Here is a 14846-nt window from a genome sequence, read left to right on the forward strand (position 1 = left end):
AACATTCTTAGAAAGATACTTTACAGTAAAAAATTATATTTCTAGTATCTCTGTAATCAGCCTACCGATTTTCTTCTTGGAACCACTTCAGTGAGCCTGAGAAGAGAAAACTCTTGAGATCTTCTTAACTTTTTGACATACTTCTTTTAGAGATTTGGAGGTATCCTTGGAAGTTTCCACTGTGATGGCTTGGAGCTTACTTCTCTCACACTGCTGGCACCACCATTCTCTCAGGGGCTCAGCTCAGACTTCCGTGTGACTCATCCATCCATTTCCCTCATCTCTCACATCTTGTCAGTTGATAAGTTTAGTTGATTGAATCTTCTCAATATCTCTAAATTCACTTTTTATTTCCATTACCACTAATCAGATCAGACCCTTGTGACTTAAACTCGAGCATTATAAAACCTTTTAAATAACTTCTATATCCACAGGATTTCTTTTCTCTTTTCTATCCGATGGAGAGAAAAGGCCTGGTTTTGATTATTTTTGAAATCTAAGCACTTAGCCCAAAGCAGATAGGCACTAAATGTTTGTTGAAAGAGGCCTGGTTATATTGCTTCTCTCTTCAAAAGCTGGAATGATTTCGTGTTGCCCATAGGTTGAAACTCTCCTCAGCCTGGTGTTACTGCATATGAGTCTTCCTTTCCACCTCATTTCTCACACTATCCAGTGAAGGACCACTTATACTCATCATTGGGCTCTCATTGATTTTCCCATCCTCCGTTTTCCGAACCTTCACTTATCACAGTCCTATCAATATTTTCACACGCTATTCCATTGACATCTCTCTGAGGCCACCCCAGATTCTTCTCACATAATTGGTCTTTCTTTCCTGCTCTCCCAATGACTTAATAACTCTATTGTGGCACAGTCTGTCTTTAATTACAGCTCTTGAGTGGACAGGGTTTCATTATAAGTGCCAATTTTGATTAATTGGTAATGGCAGCCTACAGCACTGTATATTAGAAAAGATTATAAGGGTATACTTAGATTCCTCATGACAGAAGATGCCAAAACAGATCAGATGCCATCCATGGGCAGAGAAAAAGAGGGAAAAAACCACCTATGAATAACCAACTTTGTTATTTACCCCCATGTTTGTGTCTACTCAGCTAGATCATGTGTCCTTAAAGACATCTTCCTCTTTTCATTGCCTCTGTCACAATTTGTGTTCAATTGATTCTTTAACACTCTATTCCCTGATTTTAAAAGTTTACCATCTAAAATGTCAAATATGACATTTGAGATAGAATGTGATAATGGACAAGAAAGATATAAGTGCTAATGAAATGACCCTTGAAGACTGGGTAGGAAGACATAGAGAACAAGGGGGAGAGGGCAAGTATTTATTCAAAGGAAATGAAACCAGTATCTTGGAGAGAGATCTACATTCTCAAGTTCATTACAGCATTATTCACAACAGCCAAAATATAGAAACAACCTAAATGTTTGTCATTGGATGAATGGATAAAGAAAATATGATACATACACACAGAGGAATATTATTCAGGCTTTTAAAAGCCAGTAAATATAAGTCCAGCAAAGTTATCTCTTAACTGAGTGTTAAATTCTAAAACAGCAAAAGTTTAAAACCTAATATAGTTAAAATTACCTATGAAAATACCTCAACTCGACCATATAGTATAATACATCTTAAAATATACCAGGTGCCTTATAAATTATTAACTTTAAACTTCAAGAGGTACTGTGTAGAACAATGAAAACTACCAAATATGCAGCCATCTGAACTTTCAAAATTTCTTTAAAATTCCTATCAAAGTACTAGAGGAGAATGCGGGGGGAAGGGGGTAGGAAATGTCTCCTTTCCTATAGATTTTATTCCATTTTTAGAAAGTGGTAAATTTATCTACAGTTAGGGTTTATGACTTGGGCTTATTTTGAAATAAGGTATATTCAAGAACATAATGGAAGGCTTGGAACATACTTGGTGCTTCACAGATGCTTGCTAGATTTGAATTTAAATTTTACTTATTAACTAGACCCACATACAAACTGTTTTTTGAAAAGTTGTTTAGAAGACCACTATTGGCTTCCTGTCTTTCCTAGTTGGCATCTTCTGTGTGGTGCAGTGAACAACTGTCATTCTTGCCATTTACACTAGTTAGAAGACACCCTACCATAGTTCCAGAAATGTATATTAGAGGGAGAGAACATTTTTTGCCCTCCAGATTTGAAGATTGGTAACATCCTATCCTAACTAGTGAAATATATGAAATACATTAATATGGGAAATACTTCCAAAAGTAGTGTGAACTATTTAAGCTTTTTTTTTTTTTTTAAATTTTTATTTATTTATGATAGTCACAGAGAGAGAGAGAGAGGCAGAGACACAGGCAGAGGGAGAAGCAGGCTCCATGCACCGGGAGCCTGACGTGGGATTCGATCCCGGGTCTCCAGGATCGCGCCCTGGGCCAAAGGCAGGCGCTAAACCACTGCGCCACCCAGGGATCCCCTATTTAAGCTTTTTTGGAAAAATTCATCTTATATGTGAAATAAAATCCCAAGTCCTTGTAATGGCAAGTACCAAAACCAGCTCATATGTTCATCAATAGATAAATAATTGAAGAAATTATAGTACTCCTACACTGTGGAAAATGATGTACCTTGAAAAAAAATAACTGGATAGATCTGTATGTATTAATTAGCAAAGTGCCCATGACACTTTTAAATTAAAGAAATTGTGAAACAATAGGCAACATATAATACTTTAAAAAAAAAAAAACAACTGAAAACTCAACCAAAGAAAAATAAGCCTATATGTATATATTTATATAAGGTCTTCAAACATGTGGAAGGATATATGCTAAGTTGTTATAATTGGTAACCCCAAGGAAGTGGGGCAATCTGATATTTGAGGGAAGAGCAAGACAATCGTTTCACCTTTGTTTCTCTATTGTTTGAAAGCCTGATCCAAATTAGTGGTAATAGGAATTAAAAGAGAAAGACCATCAGGAGTTGGGATGGCAGTGGAAATGGAGTGGATGGGATTTGGCAACTTTTTGAATGTGGTGGAGAGGGAAGCGAAGAGGTCATTGATTTTAGCCTGAGCCACTGGGGGAACAGTGCTGTCATGTGGGAACAGGGGTTCCAGGAAAGGAATTGGAGTTTTTTTTATTGTTACCAGAGGAGAGATGAGGAGTGTGGGTTATCTGTCAAAGTTGTGCTGCTTCTTATTTTAAATGATAATTGCTCCTATAGGAAAGCTTCTTTCTTGGTCTTGAAACATGGAAAAATAACTGCTTTATAATTGTATTTCATATGAACTGTAGAACTAGAAGAGTCAGACCAGCATCTAAATTTTTACCTTATCCATGCTTATTATTCCAAAACAAAAGAATATTTCTTTTTGAATTGGAAGAGAAATTATAGGTATTTAAAATCATTTCAAATATGCAAAGAAAGGTAAGTTTTCCTGTTGTATTCAATGTGGCATAAAGTATAAAATATCACCTATACAATTTTTACTCTGTTTCTTTGGTTTTAATTATAGCTATTCCTCTTGCAAGTGTTTATTTAACTTAATGCCTATAAATTAATAGTGTATTATTACAAAGGATATTCTACAGGGGTAGCTTTAGTTCTAGAAATAGCTTGTGCACTTTTATTCTACAGAAAGCAGCATTAGAAATTTAGCCCCACTGAGTATTTATTTCTTGCAAATACTGTCAAAATGCTGGGTAAATTTATTTCTATATAATTACATCATATTTTATGTTGGGATTGAAATAGAAGAGTATAATCCATCAGTATGACCCTTTTGTACAGATAAATGAGCCAACACAGTTACCTGAATAAATCACTTTAATTTTCAGCTCGGTTCTATGGAAATCAACTGTTCTTGCATACCTTTATTCTCCATTCGTCACTGATTTTGTTTTTACGTGAGACACTATTCTTATGTTAGTCTTCCTTAGTTGAGTTATGTGGGGCTCTCCATGGGGAATGTTTTTCATATTATATTTGTTATCTCGAATCTGAGTAAAAATAAGGATTCCCATAAATACCATGTTTTTATTTTGAGTCTAAAGAATTTCATGAATTTAAAAACCTTCAGAGAACTGGGTGGTTATGGCATGTGAATGTACAGGATGATTCACTTTATTGACTAATTCTTCCAGTTTGAATGAAGCTATATATGGTCCCCCACTGGAAGAAATAGGAAAGAAACAATAAATTTAATATTTTGTATATTTCTTATTTTTCAGAAAATAAATACTGCTGGAACCAGTAATGCAGATGTCCCCTTGGCTGATCCCGGAATGTACCAATTGGACATCACATTAAGAAGGGGTCAAAGTTTAGCTGCCCGAGATCGAGGAGGTAAGAACATAAGAGCAACATCACCTGAAACTCATTCTCTGTTTTTTTAAAAGATTTTATTCATTCATTCATTCGAAACAGAGAGAGAGAGAGAGAGAGGCAGAGACAGAGGCAAAGGGAGAAGCAGGTTTCCTGCAAGGAGCCCGATGAGGGACTCGATTCAGGATCCAGGCCCTAGCTGAAGGCAGGCACTCAACGGCTGAGCCACTCAGGCATCCCAATTCTATGTGTTTTTGACAAATTTTGTTTTCCTTATAGTTGCTTAAGTAAATTAAAAAAAAAGACTTTAATATTATAATTTTCAACATATGATTTGAAGCTTTATTTGACTCCTGTGACCATGGAGGAAGAGGTTATGATGCAAATTCAAAAAACTCTGAGCTGGTCCTGACCCAAACAGTATAGTTCCTACCAAATTGCTGACAAATTAGACTCTGCCATATATATTATTAGAGACATAATTGGCTAGTAGATGAGGCACATATTTGCAGCCATATCAGAATACCATTTGGCAGACCTGAAGTTCTTGTTGCTGCATAGATTTGCAAAGTTGAATCTGCAAAAATTGCAGAATCCAGGACAAACATTTCACCAAAACTTTGGAGATTCCCACCAGTGATTTTCTGAGGCTTGGTTGGACCTGGCAGTAGTCTCATGGTAGGTAGGCCATGATGAAACAACAGACAAGGCAAATACTCTCTGGTTTCTGGATTCCAAATATCAAGGCAGTCTCCTGGTGAATTAGCCTGGGCAGCGTTAGGGATTCCTTGAACCCATATTCGAGGCAGCACTGGGGGTGGACCCTATGTAGACTATCCTTTTCACAGTTCAAAATTTCAGCTATTTAGGATATGGAGACCTGAGGGCACTGAGGACCCACAGTTCCAAAGGAAGCTAACCTTGAGCGTAACTGCTCCAACAAGGAAGGAGGGGAGTCCCTAAGCCTCTAATAGGTGTCAGGTAACCTGAAGGGTGCTCCTGACATCATGTAGTCTTGTTTTTCTCCTCCCACCTTTTTTGATATCCACACTTAGGGTGTGGAAGGAACCAAATTAGGACTACAGTTTATAATTCTATCTCCTGTCTCTACAAGAATAAAATAGAGAAAATATTAGTATAATAGTGGGTTTTTAAAGACTAAAACTATAAAACTAATAGATTTAATTTTTGATTAAAAATCATTAAATATCAGAACATTCTTAATGAATGAAGGTGTGATTGGGAATGTAGAATTTTAACACATTTAATTTTCAGAATTAACCATCTGGTTAAGTAGCTGAGGACAACTTTTTATTGAATTGAACTGCTTGTCTGAAAAGCAGTTACAATGAGATTGGAGAAAGAAAATAACCCTATTAACACAGTATTATTTTGTTGGATATATTTATATGACTTTTTTCAGTTTTCAGAGTACTCTTAATTATATTCTGTTGCATCATTTGATTTAATTTTTTTTTTAATTTTTTTTTAAATTTATTTTTCATGATAGTCACAGAGAGAGAGAGAGAGAGGCAGAGACACAGGCAGAGGGAGAAGCAGGCTCCATGCACCGGGAGCCCAACGTGGGATTCGATCCCGGGTCTCCAGGATCGCGCCCTGGGCCAAAGGCAGGCGCCAAACCGCTGCGCCACCCAGGGATCCCGCATCATTTGATTTAAAACAGATTTGAATCAGCCATTAGAAGATCAAAATTTTAGTCCTAGATATGCTTTTGCAACAATATTAAATCATATGTATGTAATTATCTAATACAAATTGTTTGTAATGATGAAATGCCCATAAATAGGAGAGGTGGTTAAGTAAAGTGTGGTATATCTACATGATGAAATATTATGCAGCTATAAAATAAAGAATAAAGAAAATCTTTAGGAATTGATATGAAAAGAGTTACAGAGGGATGCCTGAATGGCTCAGTTGGTTAAGCATCTGCCTCTTGATATCAGCTCAGGTCCTGATCTCAGGGTCGTGGGATCCAGCCCCGTGTCAAGATCTTGCTCGGCAGAGAGTCTGCTTGAGACTCTCTCTCTCCCTCTCCCTCTGCCCCCTTACCCCTGCATGCAGTCTCTCTCAAGTAAATAAATAAATCTTTAAAAAAAAATAAAAGAGTTACAGAATATATTATTAAGTGACAGGCAAAGTACAAAAGATTATTGACCATATAGAATGTAAGAAAGAAGGGAGTATAAGAAATTACACATTTTCTATTCATTTATTCAAAAACTATATCAGAAGTAAAATCCAGAAACTAATGAGATTGGTAACATACATAATATAGGTAAGAACAGGTGTCAAGAATGAGTAATGGGAAAGGGTAAAAAGAGTGGAAGAATTGATTTTTCTGACTAAAACTCGTATAGTTCTAACCCTTAATTATGGCAATATATCAGAACCAACTAACTAAGTAAACAAGTAAATATCAATCAGGATGTGGGAGGAACCCAAAATTAATTGTAACTATAACCATACCTTAGGCTAAAACAACTACTCTAAAGTGTTCATGTAAAACAGTATTTGGATTATACACCATAAAACCCAATACAGGGATCCCTGGGTGGCGCAGCGGTTTAGCGCCTGCCTTTGGCCCAGGGCGCGATCCTGGAGACCCAGGATCAAATCCCACATCGGGCTCCCGGTGCATGGAGCCTGCTTCTCCCTCTGCCTTTGTCTCTGGCGCTCTCTCTCTGTCTCTCAGTCTTTCATGAATAAATAAATAAATAAAATCTTAAAAAAAAAAATAATAAAACCCAAGACAAAAAAAAAAAAAACATTGTACAGGTTGTACTCTAGAGCACAACTATCAATTCTGGAACTCTGTAATGTGTATACTGGGACCAAACAAACAAGTAAATATATTGTAGATAGATAATGAGAGCCAGTTTTTCCACTGTTGGAGAAAGAAGTTACAAAAATAGAACAAGGGAGAGATGCAATGAACCTTCTGGCTTTAGAGAGACATCAGTATGAACTCATGGTTATTAATATAGATACAGATAGATATTAAAATGGATAGAGATGTGTGTGTGTGTGTATGTTTCTTTCATCTCTCCACTGACAAGGCCTAGAAACAGTTGTAACTGTGTAATGACAGAGTAGCAATCCACACATCTTGGGCCCAGATTTTGGTTTCTAAGTACAATTTTCCCACGAAAAGTAAGCAGTGCTCCTGGAGAAATGGTTGATTGCAGATCTGGGGCAGGGAAAGTACAAGATGAACCTGGAGTATTTTATAGTCCCAGACAGCAAGGAAGTAATAAAAAGTTGATGGCAGGATGTCAAAACAACATAGAAGCCAACTTACAAGAGCTCCTAATAATCAAAACTTGGACAATTTTAGCAACAAAATAAATGATGGCAATAATGAATTATAACCCATAGAATAATATAAATATGAATTCATGATGGTAAGTAAATAATTGAATAAATAACAAATGGGAGAGAAGGTACAGCTTTCCTTCTGGTAGAATTCCAATAAACTAATGTGGAAGAGAAAATAAAAATAGAAAACCACATTTGAACAAACAATATAGTAACATGTTGCAGGCAAAAATCATCAATAGATGCTAAAATTATATGTGCAAAATTATGATGAGAAATAAAATATTTCAAAGTGTTTCCTAACAATATACATATGAATTATAAAGGAGGAAATAATAACTTTCCAGTGGAGAAAGTTGGAAGATACCACTTTAACCAAGTAATGAGAGAGACAGATATCACAGATCTCCTGATATGAGGCACATCATTTCTCTGACAGTCTTGCCTAAAAACGCGTAAAGTCAATGGGATCATGAGAAAACATCAGACATACTCTGTCAATAGAGGATACTAGTTACCTGAACTGAGTAGCAGCTGCCCTGGGGGCGGGGTGCAGGTGAGGGGAGCACACAGTCTCGTCCCACCATTCCATATCTCCACAGTTGTCCTTTTGGATGGCTCTGGACACACACACCATCTTTCCTACGGTTGCAAATTACTCTCTGTGGCTGTCTCTACCAAAAACAGGAATTTCTTGAAGGTAGAACAAGAGGGCCATATTCTTAAAAAAAATAGGAAAAAAATACTTTGTGGAATTGAAGAATATCCTGGTGTGTTTAAAATACAAACTCCAATCCATCTTTACTATTTTACTTATTACTTAGCCTGGCATTTAGGAGGTTTTTATTGAGTAGATCTGAGAAGAGATATTTCAACAAAGGTAATAACCTGAGTTAAACATCAGATTGATGAAAATTTATCTTAGACCCACCTGTGAATGACAGGTGTGTTAAGCATGTGACTGGATAGGTTGTCTTGGCTGACTTTACACTTGTAAATTTATATACATACAGGACAGTTAAATGGAGATGGATAGTTCAAAGTGAGAAAACAAGCGAGGAAACACTGCAGGCATGTGGGAGTATAGTTCTGAGGGTCTGAACTGAGATTGTGGATGGGGAAATGGAGAGGGAAAAGCACTTCAGGGGAACATATGGTACCATGGTGGTGAGGGAGCTCAAAAGAACTATTGAGATTGAAGGGTCATGGTACCTGGCGGCCATGTGGAGTTTGGAAAAAGGTAAATGTCATCAAAAATATTTTTATAATGACTAGAACTAGCAGAAAATGTACTTTTATCACTTATTACATTGATGCCCTCACCTATTGCCCAGCAAACCCAAAATTTCTATGCCCCCTCTGTCCCATATCACCCTTGCCCGAAATAGGGGAATGGGAAAACACTTGCCCATCACCACCATCATTAGAATGTTATTTGAACTTTTCATCTCCGGAATCTTCCTTCATACATAGTTGGCATGGAGTTGGTCTCGGCAGGCAAAACTCACAGTCATCCTTCCATTTTTTTTAATCCTTTTTTACAGAACAGCAAGCAGATAACTTCTTGCAATACCTCTTGCTAAGTTTCATTGTGTCTGCTTTTAGTAGCCTGATAAACTAGAAACACATGATCTTGAAGAGTCCAACACACATAATTTAAAAGCCAAGCTCAACATTTTATTAGCTATGTGATTTGGAGTGGTATGTACAGTCTCTCTGCTGCAATTGTAGGGTTCCAGAGTTAGCAAATAAAAATATAGGATGCCTCATTAAATTTGAATTTCAAATAAACAACACATTATTTTTTAGTATTAATACAACTCATCTAATCCACAGTATAATGAATACAGATAATAATATTATATCTATATAATGTGGTAAGTATTGCTACTATGGCAACATATGACAATTTATAAATTTGTCAGAGTAACGTGCTGAACTCCTCAAACTTACACAATATTACATGTCAATTATTTAATAAAAAATAATAGAAATTTGTCAAATAAATATATTTCATATAATACTTAAGACCTATTTTACTAAAATATTATGTATTATTTATTGGAAATTTCAATTTAACTGAGTTCCTTATTTTTATCTGGAAGCCCTGTGAAAATCATGTCTAGTTATTATTAGAAAAACACCATTTATATCTTAATTGGATTGGGTTTTTCGGGACCATATTATAATCTATCACATTTGAATGTAGTGTCTTGACATGATTATTTACATAGTTAGAAAAGTAAAAGCAATCTGTAAACTTCTGTCTAGTGATAGCAATTACCTACAGTATGATTTCTTGTAATTTGTACCATGGAAGATGTATTAATTTTCTAGGACTACTTTAACAAATTAGTGCAAACTTGTGGCTTAAAACAACAGAGATTTATTATCTCACAGCTCCAGAGTCCAAGAGTCAAACAATCAAGGGCAACACTCCCTCCAAAGGCTCTTAGGAAGAATTCTTTCCTGCCTCTACTTGATTCCAGACATTCCTTGGCTTGTGGCAGCATGATTCTGACCTCTGCATCCATCCTCACATGGCATTTCCCACCGTATCTCCAAGTCTCAAATCTCTCCCTGCTTTCTCTCATAAGGACAGTTGTTGGATACATTTAAGGCCCACCCTAAATCCAGTATAATCTCATCTCGGGATTCATACCTGAAGTACATCTACAAACGACCCTATTTCCAAATAAGGTCTAGTTCACAGGCACAGTGTTAGGACTCAGACCTATCTTTGGGAAAACCCACGTCACTCCACTACAGAGGACAACTGCCTCTCTTCAACTAGGAACAAATTTAAATAATCAAAAAAGTGATCCATGTTTTACGTCTTCTAAAGAAGGTCTTAGAACAAAAGTAAACTGTGGCATATAACATTTGAATGAAGCATTAGATCATCTGCAGAGAAAAAAAAATGATCCATGTGAATTTATTTACTGAGACTCTATCTATAACAAAGTTAGAAGCCCCTACACTGAGTAGAGTTATAGAATTCTAGTCACTACCCTGAGAGTCTGATGTGTCACCCCAAAGGAAAGTTTCCAACAGTGTTTTCAGGTTGGAGTAAGAATTATAGAAACCTGGAGATGAGAAAGGATCTAGGTTTCCCCTGCAAGCTTCACTTTTCTCACAATTTAGCAACAATTCACTGACTGAGACCTTTTATCAGTTAATCAGACAGCCAGATCTGAGAAAATGATTGGAAAGCACTTATTTTCCAAAACAAATTCAATTTGATAAAACTGAAACATATTTTGTATTCTAAGTATAAACAAGCCCTTTTCAAGTTGGAGGGCCTGCCAGCAATTTTGTCGTTAGATGTAATTTACAAGAATTTTTAGAGTTATTCTCTGAGTGTGAATTATGCATCAGGCACGATGTTTGGTGTTTACATATATTTCCTCTAATCTTCACTGGGTTGGCTGTAAGGGCAGCTGCCACCCCAAAGCATTCACTTACCTTTTGGTGTTCAGGGTCCTCTTTGGTTGTGACCATTAGGAAATTCCTCTATGATAGATTGGCCATACAGCCTGGTTTGCCTGGAGGCCGTTGTGTATTTTTTTTTTTAACTGTTAACTGGCATAATTGTCAATAGTGGTTCATTTCACTTTGAAAAAGGTCCCCATTTCAGAAACATAGTAAATATACTGATGCTTCCTAGAAAAAGTTCTAGTCCCATTAAAGCTGATCAGGAAATTAAGTGCTGTGAGTGTTCCTTTTCTCCCAGAAGGAGAATGCAGTTTGTATCATCAGAGGAAGATTTATCTCTGAACAGGTTTGAGGTACTTTTCTTGGCAGTTCCTTTTTTAGGTTTGCAGTCTTTAATGAGCTATTTTGATCAAGAAAAGGTCTGTCATGAAAAAAAAAAAAGAAAAGGTCTGTCATGTTACATTTTTGTGCTAATATTGTGAATTGGACATGTTTTTAGTCAATTGTGTGTTTTTTTTAAGATTATTTATTTATTTATTTATTCATGAGAGACACAGACAGAGAGAGAGGCAGAGACAACAGGTAGAGGGAGAAGCAGGCTCCATGCAGGGAGCCTGACATGGGACTCAATCCCGGGTCCCCGGATCAGGCCCCAGACTTAAGGCGGCGCTAAACCGCTGAGCCACCCAGGCTGCCCGTCAATTGTGGGGTTTTTTGCATTTCTTACAAGTGGTGGAATCAGGTATAGCTTGTTTTACCCACAGACACAGTCATATATGTACATGTTAAATGTCATTCTTTTCAAAGTTGACTCAGAATTTTAATAATAGCTATTTCATATAGTCATTGATCTGAAGTCAAGCTTCATATATATATGTATACACACATATATACACACATAAATGCACATATATACATATATATTATACTATATAGCTATAAGCTTCTGCAAAATACATATATTTTATTCTGTTTTTCCTATCTTATTTTCTCAGTTGCAAAAACCATCCACTCATTGACATACAAAGATGTTCCCTTGCTGAATGTTAACATAACTAAAGCCATACAATTACTAAACCCTGAAAATGAACTTCTAGTTGAGATTTTGTAAGTGACTGCAAGACTGCACCATTGTCCTAGAAAGCTTTTTTACTGGTCTTAACACATAATTTATTCTTTTTTTAAATAATAAATTTATTTTTTATTGGTGTTCAATTTGCCAACATACAGAATAACACCCAGTGCTCATCCCGTCAAGTACCCACCTCAGTGCCCACCACCCAGTCACACTCACCCCCTGCCCTCCTCCCCTTCCACCACCCCTAGTTCGTTTCCCAGAGTTAGGAGTCTTCCACGTTCTGTCTCCCTTTCTGATATTTCCCACTTATTTTTTCTTCTTTCCCCTTTATTCCCTTTCACTATTTTTTATATTCCCCAAATGAATGAGACCATATAATGTTTGTCCTTCTCCGATTGACTTACTTCACTCAGCATAATACCCTCCAGTTCCATCCACGTCGAAGCAGATGGTGGGTATTTGTCATTTCTAATGGCTGAGTAATATTCCACTGTATACATAAACCACATCTTCTTTATCCATTCATCTTTCGATGGAAACCGAGGCTCCTTCCACAGTTTGGCTATTGTGGACATTGCTGCTAGAAACATCGGGGTGCAGGTGTCCCGGCGTTTCACTGCATCTGTATCTTTGGGGTAAATCCCCAGCAGTGCAATTGCGGGGTCGTAGGGCAGGTCTATTTTTAACTCTTTGAGGAACCTCCACCCAGTTTTCCAGAGTGGCTGCACCAGTTCACATTCCCACCAACAGTGCAAGAGGGTTCCCTTTTCTCCGCATCCTCTCCAACATTTGTGGTTTCCTGCCTTGGTAAGAATTAAAAAGATTCATGGAAACTAATGAGAATGAAGATACAACCGTTCAAAATCTTTGGGATACAGCAAAAACACATCATTTATTCTGAGCCAGAGCAAAGGGTTCAGTAGTTCTTCTCCAGGCTGTCTGTAGCACTACATATATTAGGGTATTCCTTTCTTCAAAATTCCCAAGGTTGGCCAAGAGGTGACATTCTTTACCAAATGAAAATCTGAAACTCTTTAAGCCACACAGCAACTACTACACCAATCTCCTGAAGAGACTCTGAAGATGTTTCCATATATAAAATGCAGTCATATCACACCTTACTAAATAATATACTTTAAAAAGTGCTATATCTTATATTCTTATGGCTACCAATTTACTTTGCTTAATTATATTTAGATAGGAAGAGGGACCAACCTTTACTGAACCTTTGCAAATAACTGCATGCCATGAAAAGTAAAAGGACCCAGGAAAGGCAGTGTGTACAATACCTGATGTTCTCTGTAGTCTATCGACGAGGTCAATCAATATGCAATATGCATCATGTTTCCTTCAGAATCTGCACATACTTTGCCAATGGTGGGTTTTTTGGCAATGTGATTTGATTATCTATAGATGAATTTGATTTAGAATAAGCATAACTTAATTCAGCATCTGTTAACAACAGATAGATGATTTTAAGCTTAAGTCATTTTAAAAATGAATCTCTGAGTTCCATTTATTAGACATTGTTCTCAATTCACCAGAGGTTAATTACCTTATATTCATGGTTTTCCATATTTAGACTTCTTACCAATTATGTTCCTTCTTGATATAAGCATAAAGGAAATTTTATGTGTCCCTGCATTTTTATGCCTTGTGCCCATAGAAATATTGTCAGGAATTTAGTTATATATTCCCTGAAATTGGATCATATGAAATATACAAAATCATCCTTTCCACAAATTTTGAAATGTCAAATTGACAGAGCACCCCACTTAAGAATGAGTTTATGTTTTTTGGTACAACCGTTTGGTATAGCCAAACCTTATAAGGTTATAGGCCCATTGATTAAGATTATTTTAAAAAAGCATTCATTCTAATTAGCATTAATTTAATCTTCTAAACTTTTGGTTGAGAGGAGCAGACTAAAGGAGCTTCGTCATATGCTTATTATAAAAATAAGCCAATAAAAAGAATACCAATATTTAAAGTACTCTACCAAGGTCCTATTTCTTCTGCTGTTGATCTTGGAAACCTGCCTAGTAATCTACTTTCACTAAATCATCTGTCTTTGGAGCAAAAGAGTTCTGGAAATCCCAACTTTTAAGTCCCCTGGCACAGTTGATGACGTATTTATTTACTCGTGGTGGCAGTCTCAGCTTACGTTTAGAAACCTGCACCCATGAGCTTATTCTTAGCAGCCTCAACAGTCATTTCTACGAAGGTCTGGGACTTACTGTAGAAGAAGACACAATGTCTAGTTTTTAGCTTACAGTATGGAGCTTGAGGCAAGCATGAGGGGAGAGCAGATGCCACCTGTTGTTGGCATACTGAATGCTTCTGATAAGTTTATTATAGAAACCAATCATATAAGTATGGAGGACAGTAGAATCCCCTACTGGAAGTGATTACGTAAACAATTGGGAATAGTTAATTTAGATGATGATTACCCTGAGGGGGAAAATGTATTCAGGACATTGAAGCCATTGACAAATCTCCAGTGCAGTACTGTGTATGCTAAAATCATCTCCAATTGATAAAAGTATTTTAAAGCTACAAATAAAATCTTACTAGATTTATTGGCATCCATTGTGTCATGTGCACGACTATGAACATGTTTTCCCTTACCCCAACAGGGCATATAATAGCATAGTGTAGAATAATACTTTATCTA

The 14846-nt window shown here is 36.6% G+C and overlaps 1 protein-coding gene across 17 annotated transcripts in view; it reads left to right on the top strand.

Moving 5' to 3' along the window:
• MCTP1 (multiple C2 and transmembrane domain containing 1) overlaps positions 1-14846 on the top strand; it is a 528482-nt gene that overhangs the window by 231194 nt on the left and 282442 nt on the right. For all 17 annotated transcript variants that reach the window (XM_049108211.1, XM_049108223.1, XM_049108215.1 and 14 more), the window contains exon 2: positions 4230-4344. In XM_049108211.1, the coding sequence (XP_048964168.1) occupies positions 4230-4344 (115 nt within the window). The remainder of the gene's footprint in view (positions 1-4229; positions 4345-14846) is intronic.

Source organism: Canis lupus, chromosome 3 (assembly GCF_003254725.2).
Source record: "Canis lupus dingo isolate Sandy chromosome 3, ASM325472v2, whole genome shotgun sequence".
In the NCBI taxonomy this organism is placed as follows: Eukaryota; Metazoa; Chordata; class Mammalia; order Carnivora; family Canidae; genus Canis; species Canis lupus.